Here is a 17,420-nt window from a genome sequence, read left to right as displayed (position 1 = left end):
CAATTTGATATGTAGGTTTGGAGTACCGAAATCTATCATTACTGATAATGGAGAAAATTTCAATAGTCAATTGATGAGAGAGATATGTGAACAATTCAAGATTACTCACCGAAATTCTACTGCTTATCGTCCTCAAATGAATGGAGCTGTAAAAACCGCCAACAAGAACATAAAGAAGATTTTGAGGAAAATGATTGATAATCGCAGAGGTTGGCATGAGAAGCTGCCATATGCTTTGTTGGGTTACCGAACAACTGTCAGAACATCAGTTGGAGCTACTCCATATTTGCTAGTATATGGAACAGAGGCAGTTATACCTGCAGAAGTTGAAATATTTTCATTGAGAATCATCCAAGAAGCTGAATTGAGTGATGTTGAATGGGTTCGCAAGCGGATTGATCAGTTAACACTGATTGATGAGAAAAGAATGGTTGTCGTTTGTCATGGTCAACTGTATCGAAAGAGAATGATTCGTGTTTTCCACAAGAAAGTAAGACCCAGAATGTTTAAATTGGTCAGTTGGTTCTCAAACGCATTTTCTCTCATCATGATGAGTACAAAGGAAAATTTGCACCGAATTGGCAAGGACACTACATGGTATGCAAAGTGTTATCTGGAGGTGCCTTGGTCCTGTCGGAGATGGATGGCACCGAATGGACGAAACCGATCAACTCAGATGCTGTCAAGAGATATTATGTGTGAAGCTTCAATTTGTATTCCTATCATTTCCTTGTAATCGTTCTATTTGCTTGTAATCGCTTCGTTTAAATTTTTTATCCCTTTCGTAATGAACTAGGTCTTACTTGAATTTTCAAGAATGAGATACGTAGGCAGCCTATGTCGGCCTCAGTCACCCCTTTTATCCCATTTTAATGTTACCTTTTGTATTTTGAACTACGTTCGATCTGAATTCTCAAGAATGAGATATGTAGGCGGCCTATGTCGGCCTCGGTTGGTTTATGTGTAATTTTCTTATTTTTGTTAATCCTTGAGGGGGAACTACGTTTGACCTGATTCCTGCCTCAATGGGATACGTAGGCGCCACAAAGGCTCGGTCATATCTCGTAAGATTTCTATTTTTTCTTTACAATAGAAACTAGGACATAATTTTTGAGAGGGACTCAAAATCTCTCAAGAAAAAGATTTTCCCTAATAAGTCAAGACTGAAGTTACTTTGAGATTTGCAACTGGGACAGAATTTTTGAGAAGATCTCAAATATTATATGATTGATTCATTAAGTTCAAGATACGCCGAGACGATCAACTGGGACAAATTTTTTTAAGGATGGCCTCAAAATTTAAACAGGGTTTATCGGCAGTTTAAAGACACTTTGAATACATCCCAACAAGTAATCAGATAGACCTCGAAACACTAACTCCAAATGGCGTTCATTAAATTTGACGTAACATGACACTTGGCAGTGACCTTTTCCAAACATTATTTTTGAAAATCTATTTTTCCTTAAAAACTTTTCCCTCATGCTTCAATTATTTTTGCATAAAAATGTTTTGCCTTATCTATCAAGAAGCGAGAGATCAGAGAAATCAACCAGAGATAGCAAGACAAGAAGCAGACAACCGAAGAGATCGACACAGATCAGTTCATTTTTTTTAATTAACAATTTTTTTGTGGATGCAGGTCTATAGGTTTACCTCAAAATCAGCATATGCCACCATTCAATGAATATGGAGAAGCCAAAAGGGCGAAGAGCTCCCCAAAATTGACAATTTTTCTGTGGATGCAGAAAATATTTTATGCTTCTTATGTCAAAGATTGGGGAACATGAATAACATTATTTCATTCGATCCCCAACAAGGCGAAGTCCATAATGAACACGCAATTGCGTTCAGAGATGGAACAAATGAAAATCTCGAAGAGACCAATATTTTTATTTTTCAGCAACTAAAGATATCTAGAAAACGTTTATCTACATTATATTATCAGATATGATAATATTCTTACCCGGAGAGTCATTTATATCGTATTGTCAAATGAGATGATACCACTACTCCAAGAGTCATTTTTATTATATTGTCATTTAGGACGATACCGCCACCCAGAAGATACCCAAAATATCACATATGTTGTCTGGTGAGGCATTATCTTCGTTTGGTACCAGGGATGGCATCATCAGAGAAGGATTCATGCATCGCGAAAAAAAAGTCATGCATCACGGGAGAGAGATTTATGCATAGCAAGAAGAAGAAACCATGCATAGCAAGAGAAAAAGCCATGCATCGCGGGAAAGAGATTCATGCATAGCAAGAGAAGGATTCATGCATCGCGGAAAAGAAGTCATGCATAATGAGAAAGAGATTTATGCATAGCAAGAAGAAAAAATCATGCATAGCAACAGAAAAAGTTATGTATCGCGGGAAGGAAATTCATGCATAGCAAGAGAAGGATTCATGCATCGTGGAAAAGAAGTCATGCATCACGAGAAAGAGATTTATGCATAGTAAGAAGAAGAAACCATGTATGGCAAGAGAAAAGATTCATGCATCATGGAAAAGAAGTCATGCATCACGAGAAAGAGATTTATGCATAGCAAGAAGAAGAAACCATGTATAGCAAGAGAAAAGATTCATGCATCGCGAGAAAAGAGATTCGTGCATTGCAAGAGAAGATTCATGCATCGCGAGAAAAAAGGTTCATCCATTGCAAGAGAAGATTCATGCATCACGGGAAAAAGATTCATGCATCGCGGGAAAGGAATTCATACATCGCAAGAAAATGATTCATGCATAGCAAGAGAAGGAGTTATGCATCGCAAGAGAAAGATTTACCCATCACAAGAGAATCAACATCAACTGCATCATTTTCCTTTGCAAAGACTACATCAAGAGAACTATCAACATATTACATCAGCTTATTTTATTACTTTAACGTCAAAAGAAGAGTACATTGAAGATTATATTGCAAATATGAGACACAAACTTTATTTGCTTTACGTCAAACCCGATAGAGTTGACGTCAGATGTTCAAGGAGAGCAATTAAGTGTCAACACGGTAAAAGACATTGTCTCCCATTTGAATCGCCTTTTTTATGCTAATGAGTTTTATCTCAGTCTTTGTCGAGAGCATCTGAAAGGATGAATTCTCAAAGCAAACCACAGGTGCGGATGACATCAAAAAGGATGCAGCACAACGTGAAACTTTTTCTTAGCAGCGAACTGGGACATAGTCCAAGAGGAGTGTCAAACTCTTAGGACGCGAGCAGAGGAGCCACTTCCACCACAATCAAACCACACCCCTATCAGAAGGCATGTGGGTTTTTCTTTAGATTTCCTGGTTTCAGTTTCGCATCCGGAAATTCTTAGTCTCTGCCGAAAGTAGCTTTCCAATCTGAGTGACAATGCACCAAGAGCTTTGGAAATTATGTTCGCGTAAGTTTTAAATTATGGATGTGAAGAGTGCCATATTCATGGCTAAGAGGTTGCAAGCCTCCTTTTCATACTCAACTTACTTTGTCAATCCTTCTGAACCAAAGGATATTTTAGAATAAGAGATTTCTTTTTCAACCGATTGAGTCGAACTACAAGCAGCATGATTCCCTAAGTTAGGGGATATTCTCGAGCATTCTGGTCCCTCCATATTCGGTATCAGGATGACTTTGAATTCTTTCAAAATCGTGCGTGAAAATCAAGCGTATCGAACTACAAGTGACCTGAATTCTCATATAGCCTGAGATATGTAGGAAACCCACTTTTGGGGTTCGGCTATAATTCCTAAAGTCCATACCGAACCCCTTTCCATAAGACGAAGGTGTGGTCGGTCAAAATCAAATTTGTCAATTACATTTTCCTCGAATTTCTTGCATCAATCCAAGTAAAACGAGGAACAGTTGTTGACACCCAATTTCGAACCTCCACAATATAGATTAATCATCGAGCTTCTTTAATTTCGAACGATTTAAAAAATAATTAGCTTTAGAAAATTAAAAAAAAAACAAAATAAAAATATTTTCAAGTCATTTTAAATAGTTTATCACTTATTTATAATTTTTAAATAATATATGTGTTACGTATATAATTGGTACATTTTTTATAAACATTTGAAAATGGTCTCAAAAAGATTTTAGTTTTACTTAAATACTTTATTAAATTAATTTTGTCCAAATTAGTAGTTTATAGTTTTGAGTCGTTAGTTCATTAGGCTAATTATTTTATTTCGTTAAAATTAAGAAGCTCGTTAGTTAGCTATATTTATTCATTTCATTTAAGCTCTAACCGAATTAATTGATTACCTCAATTTGTTTGAGTTGTATAACTTAATGGGCTAGATTTGTTGTCCAATGGCCCTTTTTTTTTTTGCAAGACCCATTTTCAGGCTTTCTATTTGCAATTGCAGCAGCCCACCCTTTTAATTCCCCAAACCCAATAAAATTAATAACAACAACAACGTACAACAACCAACACCAATACCCAACTGACCAACAACCCAACTCCCTCAATTCCCAGCCAATTCCCCTGACCCGACCCAAGCCCTTTTCCCCTTTTAATTCCAGCGTGAACATCACAGCATACAAGACCCCAAAAACAGTCCAAAACGCTAACACACATCAGCGAGGAACAGAGAGAAGACGCTGCAATTTTGTCGTCTCCCTCCCGTCCTTGTCCGCATTAATATCACAGCAGCAGGCAGCAAGCACGTGATTTCTCCCCTTTCCTATTTCGGAATGGGTTGAAATCGCAAGAAAAAAGGTGTCTCACCCGAATCATGAAAGTGTTTGGGGAGTTTTAAATTTCGAATTGGCCCATTTCTTATCGTTTTCTGTCCGTTTTCCCTCCATCCAGGAACCCTATAATCCCTTATATATATTCTCTTCTTACTTAATGATGATGGGGGAATTTTTTGGAGTTGGAAAATTTTGTGTTGAAGAAAAAATATTGGGAAAAGCTCGGAAGAAAAGCAGAGAGAGGAATACCTAGAGAACAGCTCAAAGTATAATGATAGAACATACGAAACACGTTTGAGAAAAAATAAAAGACAGCTAGTGTCGGTTGGAGGGTCACTCTTCTCTCTCATTTTGTTATCGTTGTCCAGCTTTCGTGAGTCAGAGATTCTGCCCGAATCACTTACTCACTGTTTGTATTTGAGCTTTCTTGTGGTGGAAGGTTGCTCTACTGCTCGTCTTGCCCCAAATCGCTGCATTTAAGAAGATAAACTCTGTTTCAATTCCAACTCTTTAGTGGATGTGTTGTTTTGACAAGTTGTGGTTGTTTGATCGACACGCTAGCTTTTCTCTCTTTCTTGACTGCCTTCATTCTCCCTGTTTCATTACTGATTATGTGATAGACAAGTGATTAGAGAGGAGTTAGCATCTCGGTTGTATGAAATGTGAGATGTGCTCTTACGAATGTTGTTGTTCCTATGAGGTTAGTTGGCTAGCATGTTAAATGGTCTGTTTTCGTCCAATGAAATCTCGAGCATATATGTGATGCTGCTGGTTTGTCTCCTGTGTAGTTCTCTATTCATTTTAATTTTTGATGTTGTGCCTTAAGATCCTTGTCGAAATGTTTCGGTTTAGCTAAAACTCTCATTGCCTAGATATTAAAAATGGTTCACTCATGTTGTCCGGTTCAAAGCATCCATTAGGAGTATACTTGTTCCTCAGTTTAGTTGGGTTTATCGATGCGATGTCATCTTCTTGAATATTTTGTTTATTTACATTTGCCTATGCTTGTATTCATCTTTGTACTCAACAGTGGAGAGATTTGTACGTTACTAAATTTTTGAGATATTTGGTGAAAGGTAGAGAGATTTGTGTGTTGATGACATAATGGCCTTTGATACAAAAAGGAGTTGTGCTTTTGCAGGTCATGTGGTGTGTGTATATAAAATTCGATATATTTAGATAGTTGCTTTTGTTCTGTGCTCTGGTAAGATACGAGTTGCCCCCATATATCCACTACCATACCATAGGAATGAAGATAGTAACAGATCTCTAACGTTGCTTTTGTACAGTGAACGAGATTCCCTAGAATTTTTTATTCGAACTCCGATGCGCCTCTTTGGATTGTCTGTAATAATAATACCTCATCCCACCAATTAGTGAGAATATTATTGATGGGACTGTAGCTTTATGTTTTGTTTCTGCCTAATCACTTTGCTTTTCAACATTTTGAGGAATTACCTCTGTAATTTTCTATTTGCTTCCCAAAATGACTATGAGACTTGTTGTTTGTTGATTTTAACATAAACCAAGTGTAGAATTTTCATGACAATATTTTCTGGCTGACTACCTCTCTCCCCAATATAGATTATGTGGTCATTATTTAAAGCATCTAATAGTTGGGTTTTTCTATTATCGCATTTCGATTTTGAAATGCCTTAATAACTTATATTTTTTTTAGCCATATCTTAATTACTTCTTCATTTCGTATGCTAATTCCTTGCTTTTTTTTTCATGTGAAATCTTCCCGAGCTCTTCATGAACTCCTATCTCCTTCCCTTGCATTTCGAGAGAGCCATAAAGGCTCCAAATTCCTTTATCGAGTCAACCGGCCAGCTATAAAAATTGACGAACAGGTTTCGGAGTTGAAAGAATATGCAGCAGATCGATAAATTGAAAAGATTGGGCCAAAGGCCCACTCTTAATTCCAAAGAATTGTATTTTGTTACTTTGGGCCTAAGCCCTTTATGATTTTAATTGTTATTTATGTGTTAGTCTAGGACAGGTGGAAAAATTGGGCCTAAGGCCCAAAGAGAAAATATTTTTAGCATGTTAGAATAGGACAAGTACAAATGATTTTGATGGGCCAAAGGCCCAAAACTGAAATTAGGCCCAAGTATTGGTCCAGGCAGACAGAAAAAACCAAACTTGGGCCCAAGTCTCTTTCCCTCTTTGCTTTTGTTGTGTTTATTTACTTATCAATATCTGCTACTTAATTTTAATGTTTTAAAAATTCAAAGTCCCCAAGAGACACCCATTTTGAATTTATTACTTAACCAAACTATTCAGCTCATACTTGACCTAATAAATAAATAAATAAGTTTACAAAATAGTTCATTTGGATAATATTTTAATATTTTTTCTTTTTTCTCTTAAAATGGTCCTAACTATAAAAATTGTTCAATTCAAGTTAAGTTAAAATATTTTAGCCAAATAATTAATTGCCGGATAACTGCGTATTAGTGGGCATTTCGAGTGCTTTCAAACCCTTCCTAAAATGCTAATAAGAACCCCGAACCCCTTTTAAGTTTTCATTAGATTTCTGTTTTAGTCTTTTGAAAACAATAGTTTTCTTGATTTTTCTTAAAAATTAAGTGGCGACTCTAAAATCAGTCTAAAATATATTTTCCTAATAAAACAATTACTATACCACCCAAGGGGACGAATAACTTATCCCACTTCTAATTATTAATTTTGAGATAAGTTATCCCGGACTTGCCACCCAAAAAATAAATTAAGTGGCACTATAATTCAATCTCAGGACTATTTGGTGTTATCCTTCACACTAAACGAAAGCTTGCATTAATTTTTGTGTTCGAACGTTGTCGAAGTTTGAAGTACTGTTATTCTAACAAAGGTATCAGATTTATCTTGGGAGGAAAAAATTATGCACTTCAAATATTGTGAGAGGATTAAATTACTTAGGAACATATGACAATGAATTTATTTGTGACTTCGGAATAATTGTTTTTTTAAAATAAAATAAAATTACTATTTACTTTTTCTATCTATATCAAGATTTGATTTTTATTTTCTGATTAAGAATAATGAACAAGCAGTTTAAGGAATTTAATTTTAAAATTTTATGCTACTATTTTATTTTTGAAGACTAAAATCCTCGTGATTATCTATAATCATTTTGAGTATTAAAATCTTCATCGTTCTACCCGTATAGAACAAATACACTTTAAAGATTAGTTTTTCCTTCTCTTTATGTATAGAACAAATATTATTTACCCTACTATAGTTAATTGTTGTTAAACAACTCTCTATGCCCAATTGCCTCTCACCATTGAGTCATATAAACCTAACTAACTCAAAATCAGTCCTTAGTTATAAAAGCCAATTATGAACTTAACCCGATAAAACATGGCTACTAGGGTAATTTCTAATGTTAAATCATAATGGAAAAACTAAGTAAATGAATACACACTCGTACCCTTTTAGTTTGATACCCCTTCAGTAATTTATCAAAATGTCAGCATAATGTTAGCGATTCAATCAATCCTTTATTTTATTTTTCTCTTTTTTATTTTATTTTGGGAAAAGTTCAGTCTTCGTTTTCATTTGAAATGTTGTTCTCTATATTTTTTTTTGTTTTTCTTTTTAAAAAATAAAATAAAATTTACAAATAAATACAGTAGCTAACTTTTTTAGACTAATAAAATGTAGGAAAATTAAATAATTAGACTAAAATTAGAAGTAATTTAAAAGGTACTAAAATCACTAGCTTATTTATTAAAAACAAAATTAATAAAAAAATATTTTATATACTACTTTTATGCTTTTTATTTTTCCTTTTTTTTCTCTTTTATTTGTTCCTTTTATTTTTAAAATTTTTAAATTTTTTTTTCAATTTCGTTATTTCCTGATCCTTTCCTTTTCTTTTTTTTTACGATTACTTTTTTATTCTTTATTATTTTTCATTTTTTTTCCATTCATTTTTTCTCTAATCATAATATTTTTTTACTTTTTCACCATGTTTAATTTCATATATACTGTCATGGTAATTTATTTCACTCACATAACCTTTATTCTCATTTTATTTATGGTACCTCCAGTTTTACTTCACGGATAGTACCTTATTTATTTCATTCATGGTACTTTTCAATTAAATTTATTCTTTTTTATCATTTCAAAGTCAATTTGTTTATCATATCATGTCAATTTGTATAATATATATATAATAATAAAAAAAAATATTAAAAAGAGATTTATCCACAAATATAAGTTAAACCAGATTAAATATTAGTATATATTATTAATTACATGACGTAAATATTTTCTTTCAAAATACATAGATGTTTCCCTAATTATTTTATTTTAAAATAGCAAGATTGAAAAAAATAAAAAATAATAATACATATGTCTGCATATTTGGCTATATATATAAGCAAATAGTTTGAAAAAAGTGGCTATCTGTGCAATTCCTAGTACATCAAAATTTGGGCTGCTCATTTGAGTAGCACATGTCCGAAGTTTAGCCCGAAATCCGAATGTATAGGTGAGTGAAGTAGTCATTTTCTCTTATTATTGTTTTAGCTCTCTTTCTCTGTGAATAATAAATATAGTTCTTCCTTGTTCATCTGTTAATAATCCAGATCCATTTCTCTTTGATCTGAGAAAAAAAATAAAATGGAAGCTTTTTACTTTCTGGTGTTTGGGGCATTGTCAGCTGTAGTTGCTGCATTGGAGTTTAGCAAAACGAGCAAAGATCGAATAACTACCACACCTGCTTTCAATTCTTTCAAGAACAATTACATTCTTGTCTATTCTCTCATGATGGGTATTTCTCTTTTTCTTTCAAATCTCTCAATATAATGCATAATGCATTACCCACTTGTAAAAATTCGGCGCTTGATTTGGTAATTTTCATTAAAGATTGCATCTTTTGTTCTGATCCAACAATCCAATGTGATAATGTAGTTTGTTTTCTTGAATTCTTGACTCGGATATTTTTGTTGGGCAGAATTTAGATGTGCCCATTCAAAATGATGTTAGTGGTTTCAGAGAACAAGTAATCTGAAATTGGAGTAGCGGTCGTTGGGAAAGAAAAAAGGGATTGAATTTAGATGACTTACTCTTGAACATAAAGAATATAAGGTAAAAACTTTAAGCCATAGATTATAAAAGTAATTGCTTGGATTCTTCTGATGCTAATACAAACTACCTTGTAGACATATCTGATGGCACTAGTTGTAAATGTAGGAAAGTGAGATGCTGTTAATATGTCAAAGAAAAGCTTTTCCACCTTTACTCTCTGGAAACTTTGATGGTAAAAATAGGCAAGTGTTTTTGTTCAAAGTGACCCAGGATAGGTAAAAGGGCGTGCTTAGTGTATGGAAGGGAAGGGAAGGGGCAGAAGCGATGTGTCCGAGGGAGGGAGTTAGGTAGGGCAGAGTGGGAGGTGGATTAAGTGGGTTAGAGGAGGTGGAAACGGAGAATTACGTGGATGAGAGGAGGGGGTTGATGGTGTGAGTTGGGAAGGAACCACGGGTTTCTTCTGTTTCTCTTTTTTTGAGAATGCCATCATGAAGAAAAAGATAATATAAATTGTGAAATTAAGAAATAAAAGGAAAAAAGAAGCTAGCCATTGATTTAGAGGAACTAATATGATTATACTAAAAGTGCCAATGCCAACAAACTAAAGGTTTTCTTCTTATTTTTGGAGAAGATTTTATTAATAGTTGGGTTATAGAATGACTAAATTTGAAGATTGCATAGATCAAAAATAAAATTCTCGCTTTATTGTCTGTAATCTTATGTTTGTTCTACACTCTTTTGTGTCATTTCCCTTTTGATAACGTATGATAAGAAACTGTTATCTATACTAATTGTTTTTGGTAGTATAATTAGTCAGTGTCTAAGACTATACATTGAAGTGCGAAAATTCCACCAAATAGAGATGTACCTCTGAATATGTGTTCGCTTAATTGCTTATCTATATAGTACCTCTGTGTGCACATTACAATGCACTGTAGATCATCTAGAGGCTGCAACTTCTATCCCGTGTACATAAAGACTTGACTACTAAATTTTCCTCCTCCATATTGGTTCTCAACTAATATCTGATATCCTTTTCTCGCAATAGCTGGTGATTGGTTGCAGGGTCCTTATGTCTACTACCTTTACACAACATATGGATATGGGAAGGGTGATATTGGCCATCTCTTTATTGCTGGCTTTGGATCTTCCATGCTATTTGGGACAATTGTAGGATCCTTGGCAGACAAACAGTATGCCTGCTATATCTTGATGTTGAATGCTCTTCTTTTTAATTTTGATATGTTACATTCACACTCAAAACTTTTTTTAGGGGTCGAAAGCGGGCTTGTGTCACATACTGCATCACTTATATTTTGAGCTGTATTACCAAACATTCTCCTCAGTACAAAATCTTGATGGTGGGCCGTATATTAGGAGGAATTGCCACTTCTCTCCTATTCTCATCCTTTGAGTCTTGGCTTGTTGCAGAGCATAATAAGGTGCTTAAATTATTCTATTATGACTTCAAAGGTTCAAATTGCCTTGGTGTTCTATTAAGATCCTTACCTACGATATCGACACATTCTTCTATTAATTATTACAGTACTATTTTGCGGTTAAGGAGTTTTTTTTTAATAAAAAAGCTTTATTTTCATTCTTGGAAATAAATCAGCAATGTGTTCTTCCTTAACTTTATGTTCTTCCTTGATTTTTGAATCCTATCTTGCAGAGGGCCTTTGATCAACAATGGCTATCATTAACATTCTCAAAAGCAATATTTCTTGGCAATGGTCTTGTGGCTATTTTGGCCGGGCTTTTTGGAAATGTTCTTGTGGACACACTAAATCTGGGTCCTGTTTCTCCTTTTGATGCTGCTTCATGTTTCCTTGCTATTGGTATGGCCATTATACTGTCATCTTGGACTGAGAATTATGGTGATGCTTCTGAAAACAAAGACTTAATTACCCAATTCAAGGGTGCTGCTGTGGCAATTGCTTCTGGTAATTATCAAAGCTTTACCTTTGCTTCCTTCTAACATATTCATCTATGCAGAGAAGTAGATCATATTGAATGTTTTAGTAAAAGAAAAAATGGATTATAATACAAAACGGAGAGCTTTAATTATTCCTCATGTGCATGTTCTTAGTGCTGCAAAATTTCAATACAATGCAGTTTTTCCAAATTATCTGTCCCATCAGCAGTAGGCTATGGTTTTGTTCAAGTTTTTGTGTTATTCGAAGGTTTTCTAAATATAGATATTACAAATGGAATAACTTTTTTTTGCTTTTTAACATATTTGTGAGGCTTCTCTAACAGTTCTTCTCATATGTAATCAGATGAGAAAATCGCATTGTTGGGTGCTATACAGTCACTATTTGAGGGTTCAATGTATACTTTTGTGTTTCTCTGGACTCCTGCTTTGAGCCCTAATTCAGAGGAGATTCCTCATGGCTTCATCTTTGCGACTTTCATGTTATCTTCCATGTTGGGCAGCTCCCTTGCATCTCGATTACTAGCTCGCTCATCTCTCAAAGTCGAAAGTTATATGCAGATTGTTTTTGCAGTATCTGCTGTCTGTCTCTTTATCCCTGTCTTGACAAGTGTAAGGAAGAATCCTAGGGGTTGATTTTATCAAATGTGTAACTGTGCAGGTGTTGTAATTCTATTGTTTCTCACTAACTCCACTTATTTTTCACCTTAAACAGTTCTTGGTGACACCTTCTACTGAAAAAGGTGGAGGCATTACTTTCTCTGGCTGCATTCAGCTTCTTGGTTTTTGTGCATTTGAGGCTTGTGTCGGAGTATTTTGGCCTTCTATAATGAAAATGAGGTCCCAGTACATTCCTGAAGAGGCTAGAAGCACAATCATGAACTTTTTCCGCATTCCTCTCAATATCTTCGTATGCGTTGTGTTGTACAATGTGAGTTATCTTTCCCAATTGTTACACCAACCAAAGTAAGACTGGAGTATCAAATTTCACCAATGAACTGTGGGATCCAAGGAATTGCTCTTTTAATGTTTACTAATCAAATTTTCTCTTATTCAGGTCGACTCATTTCCAATTACTGTTATGTTCGGCATGTGCTCGATATTCCTCTTTCTGGCATCAATCTTGCAGAAACGCCTCTCTGCTGTTGTTGAAAAGTCAAGTAAGAATTGTTTCCCATTAATTTTTCAAGTCCTTACTCCGAGTTTGAGAGAAATGTTAGCCCAATGAATGATTCATCAGTGGAGATACGAGATCATGTGACAAATAGTTAACTCTGTTATGTTAATATAGTTTTGGAGTCCAATATTTTCTTCTGTGGAAAAGCCTCTTGCAGAACTACAAGGTAAGGCTTCGTACAATAGAGCCTTGTGGTCCAGCCCTTCCTTGGACCACGAGCATAGCAGGAGCTTAATGCATCATGCTGCCCCTTTAATATTTTCTCGTCTTCTTCTAAAATGATGGTAATTTGTTCTAGTAGGTTATATCCGTGCCCCGAGACTTGTTATAAGGCTCAACTCTGTCTTAGGTGCATTAAGCTAAAAAAATTGATAATTGACACAGATATAATATTTTCGTTTTGTTAATGCATTTGCAGGACCTCAAGATTGGACAACACACAAGGAGAGAGAAATGGAAACTGCACCTCTAAATGCCTGAGTTGATGAAGTTGCTGGGACGCGTTAATTCAGCGAGACCATGCAGCAGAGCACAACTATCAGTTTTCTATTCAAAATATCAATAGGTAAATAGAGTGCTATTTATGAACTATAATACAACACACCTGTGGTTATTTCTCATCAGAAGGATATGAAGAAGTTACCTTCATTGCAGCATGAAAATAGGGGTGGGTATCCTTCTATCAATATTTGAAAGCTGATGCAGAGTTGCTGCTACACTGCATGTTTTCTTGATAATGTAAACGCATATTTGCCATTTTTGGATTTTATTTTAATTAATTCATTTAGTATTAGTTTATCTCTCATATGTTGAGGACAACGTTTTTGCAGTCATATTATATTTACTATGAATAATACTCATTCTTTTTATATCTTGGTATAGTAATATTCCTGGCTAAAATTTTAAGCAAGATAGCCGTTTCATTTACAATAACAACATGCATATTTAGCGTAATCCCTCCCACAAGAATGAACTGTCTCAGAGAGGAGTGGAAAGACCGCTAGAAAGTTTGACGTATAAAGATATAGTGAGTGTGCGTGTGGGGTGTAGGTATACCACTTAGGAGAAAGAACCTCAAGTCAGTTAACCAAACACAAGTAACAAGTTTGTCAGTCCTTCCTCCGATGCTCCCGTTCATTCTTCTTCATTTCATCGACTCTAAAGAGAGGAGCAAGAAAGCAATATCTTGAGGAAAGGTTGGTCAACTGTCCACCTAGTAACGTGACGCATGTTGCTGGTGTGCTTTCTGCTTGCAAGGAAAGAAAGAAGAGTGACATGGTCCAGTTCAAGACTTAGAAAATCAGATGGCCTTTTAGATCTCATTTGTTATTCCAAGTCCGTTAGCAATCATATACGGTGGGTGGATAAGCAGAAGAGGATCTTGTGGCTAAGATTAATTGGCCGAGAAGGTTAGCAAGGTTCCTGCTAAAGATTTTTCACTCTAGTAGAAAGAAGACATGCTCCCCTTAAAAGAAATTAAAGAGAGTAATGAAGAAACTAAGAATAAGATTAAGTAAAGGTTTAGGTGAGTTTGTCGACTGAACGAGTTAACAATCTAAGATACTGAATATGAAACCAAAAAGTAGGGCCTTAAAGGCAGACCAAACTTTGCAACTTAACAAAAAAACAATCAATGATGCAGCAAAAAAATAATGGTAATGTGCTTTATTTTAAGATCAAATATATGTTGACTTTCACCTATGTTTAATTAGAACTGGCTCTTTGGGATCCCCAATAATAAAGGGTCTATGTAAAAATGGAACACAACATCCTATTCTTTTTCTTTTGGTTCTTGTGTTGACTGAGATAAGTTTACTCTAACTAAGAAAATAAAATGAAATAAATAATTGCAAGGGCACATGGTGACTTGTTGTATAAAATAAACTAAACTAAAAATATATATGCATACTGAAAATTAAAACCATTTGGTGGTCTAGTCCTCTCTAATCCCATGTTAAGCTGCATCCAATGCTTCTTTGTCCAACTGTCCATGTGACATTGTTGTTTATATAACAATTGACCCTACACAACCTCAAACTTTGTTCTTTTCCTTCAGATCCTCTTTTGCCCTTTTGACGGTGACCACCTTAATATGCAATTACATGTTATTATAAAAAAATTTAGATACATAAACAAAAATTTTATATAGATTTATCGGTCCAATAAATTAATAATAGTATTAACTAGCTATTATATGATAAATTCTTCAATGTGGTATGAATAAATTTTTCACGTCGAGCATGGATTTTTTTATATTTAAAAAAATTGAAATCATAATATGAAAATTGATCCTACGTTTTGAAGAATTTGGGAATTGAATCATAATTTGAAGTCGAAATTTTCTACAAACTAAGCGTTGATTTGAATCAAACTCTTAGCCTCCTTGATTTTACGTAACATTCTCGGCAACAGAGGCGTATCCAAGATTTCGGCTAGATGGGTGCACGATTACGAAAAAATGTATCTTAAATATAAATTTGATCGATTTGACTTTTAGTTCGTAATATGAACCATTAAAGTTTAAAAATTATAGGTCCAAAATATATAATACTACTAGTTTTAAATTTTAATATACACATTTGATTTAATTATATAAAAAAATTTACAATGCTAAATTTTTTAGGAATTCTCAATATAACACACTTGAAAATTTTGAAAGATTAAAGGAAAAAAAACAATAGAAAAATTAGTTGAAACGATAAAAGTGTAACTGATAACCACTTGGAAAAGTGTTACTCAAAGAGACAAGATAGATATAAGATTTAAATTTCTATCTCTCGCTTAGAGAAATGCACCCAATCATCATCGCATTATTATATGATACTTTAAACATGGGTTCACACATCTATATTTAAATATTTTTTAAAAAATATAACACCACTATATATGATCTAGAGAGGGGAGCATGGGTTCACGTGAACCCACGGCACCCCCTCTAGATACGCCTCTGCTCGGCAACATCTGGTTTGGTAGGTCGGTCGCCCTCTAGCCAGTGACTAGTCTAGCTATGGAACTAGGTTACACTGCCACATCGAGGCTCTCTTTCAAAAGTGAGATACCGACTTTCATAAGAGGGAAAGATCATTTCATCATGCAGTAGAGTAGTGTTCATCTAACTAAAAATTTCATAAGAGAAGAAAAATCATAGCGTTAGGATCAACATAAACAATCGATTAAAATAATCTAATGAAAAAGCATTTGTTTCCGTTCGTAATTGCAATAAGTTTTCTTTTCCTTATGATACACTAGCTTCTGCATCTTCTCTTTGACACACATTCTTGGCTTTGGAGTGCTTTCTCTCTTTTGTGTTAGCGAAGAAAGGATAAAAACAATCGATCGAATGATTGTTATTCCATTTACCGTTCCTCTATCGAAGTAGACTCCCAAATCCAATGTTCAAACGCCTATCAAGTAGGAGTATTATATTATGGAAAGGATAAAGGGCATTCTAGTAAATATACTCTGTGTTCTACTGTGTGAAACCTATCAGTATTATAGCTACCATTTCTCTCTTCTAATTAGTGACTCAATTTTGACAAAAGGCCAAAAAAAAAAAGCTAAAGAGAAGACAAGCCATGGCTACTCTTAGAATTCCAAGAAAATACCAATCTTTGATCATTCTTTTTCAGTTCTTTCTGTTAATACAAATCCAATTAGTTTTGTGTTATCAATACAAAGTTGGAGATTTAAATGCTTGGAATATACCCTCTTCTGCAAATAAAGATGTCTATCTCAAATGGTCCAAGAATCACCTCTTCAAGCTTGGAGATTCATTGTGTAAGTCTCCATTTCTTGCTCAGATCTTCAAGATTTTACCATTTTTTGATACCCTTTTAACAAATACTCAACCCCATCAATCTACTTTCTTGAATTTTTTTTATTTTTTTTGCAGTGTTTTTGTACCCACCAAGTGAAGATTCAGTAATACAGGTGACAAAACAGAATTACAACAGTTGCAACCTTAAAAATCCAATCTTGTACATGAACAATGGGAATTCTCTGTTTAACATTACAAGACCTGGGGAGTTTTACTTTACAAGTGGAGCAGAAGGGCATTGTGAGAAGTTGCAGAAACTTCATATTTCAATTGGAGGAGGAAATGGAACAAGTTATGATGAAGCAGATTCACCTGCTTTAGCTCCATCACCTTCTTACACTAATGTTTTTGGTTCAATTCCTGTCCAATCTTCTAATTCAACCTCTGCTTCATCTTCTGGGAAAGTGGAAATGTCTGTTTTTGCTGCTGTTGGGTTGCTCTTTCTTTCTCTGTTTATAGGAAGCACTATTCTTTAGAAAACAGGACAGGGCATTTTGGATTTTGGAGATTCCACTCATATCTTTTTGTGTATTGAGGCATTATTTATTTATACTTTTCATGTTGTTAAATTTGTGAAAGAGTTCATTCATGATGATTATGAGTTTCTTGATGGAGCTTACCAGTTTGTCTTTGAGCAAAAGTATTGAGTTTCTTGTATAATACTTTAGTAGTCACATCGTGTGTCATCCGATTCAGTATTTTCACTAATGTAATGTTAGGATTTGAACTTCAAACCTCGAAACAAATCTAATCATGTGTTGAGTGAATTCAAAA

At 34.5% G+C, this 17,420-nt stretch overlaps 2 protein-coding genes across 2 annotated transcripts; both read left to right on the top strand.

Annotated features, from left to right (window-relative positions):
* Positions 1-9,216: 9,216 nt before the first annotated feature.
* Positions 9,217-13,697, top strand: LOC125842103 (uncharacterized). Its single transcript, XM_049521308.1, has 8 exons — positions 9,217-9,462; positions 10,768-10,912; positions 10,993-11,161; positions 11,392-11,662; positions 11,999-12,264; positions 12,368-12,583; positions 12,710-12,812; positions 13,248-13,697. The coding sequence occupies exons 1-8, from the start codon at positions 9,312-9,314 to the stop codon at positions 13,307-13,309; spliced, it is 1,383 nt and encodes a 460-aa protein (XP_049377265.1). The 5' UTR covers positions 9,217-9,311; the 3' UTR covers positions 13,310-13,697.
* Positions 13,698-16,327: 2,630 nt separating this feature from the next.
* Positions 16,328-17,245, top strand: LOC125842629 (stellacyanin). Its single transcript, XM_049521949.1, has 2 exons — positions 16,328-16,606; positions 16,722-17,245. The coding sequence occupies exons 1-2, from the start codon at positions 16,405-16,407 to the stop codon at positions 17,120-17,122; spliced, it is 603 nt and encodes a 200-aa protein (XP_049377906.1). The 5' UTR covers positions 16,328-16,404; the 3' UTR covers positions 17,123-17,245.
* The last annotated feature ends 175 nt before the right edge of the window (positions 17,246-17,420 follow it).

The sequence above is a fragment of the Solanum stenotomum genome, chromosome 10, assembly GCF_019186545.1.
Source record: "Solanum stenotomum isolate F172 chromosome 10, ASM1918654v1, whole genome shotgun sequence".
In the NCBI taxonomy this organism is placed as follows: Eukaryota; Viridiplantae; Streptophyta; class Magnoliopsida; order Solanales; family Solanaceae; genus Solanum; species Solanum stenotomum.
The sequence above is the reverse complement of the archived record's forward strand: the minus strand, read 5'-3'. Positions and strand labels throughout refer to the sequence as shown.

Coding starts and splice junctions, on each gene's coding strand:
- LOC125842103 (XM_049521308.1), top strand. CDS start 9,312: ATGGAAGCTTTTTACTTTCTGGTGTTTGGGGCATTGTCAGCTGTAGTT. Junction 12,584..12,709: donor TATGCGTTGTGTTGTACAAT/GTGAGTTATCTT, acceptor TCTCTTATTCAG/GTCGACTCATTTCCAATTAC. Junction 12,813..13,247: donor TGCTGTTGTTGAAAAGTCAA/GTAAGAATTGTT, acceptor ATGCATTTGCAG/GACCTCAAGATTGGACAACA.
- LOC125842629 (XM_049521949.1), top strand. CDS start 16,405: ATGGCTACTCTTAGAATTCCAAGAAAATACCAATCTTTGATCATTCTT. Junction 16,607..16,721: donor CAAGCTTGGAGATTCATTGT/GTAAGTCTCCAT, acceptor TTTTTTTTGCAG/TGTTTTTGTACCCACCAAGT.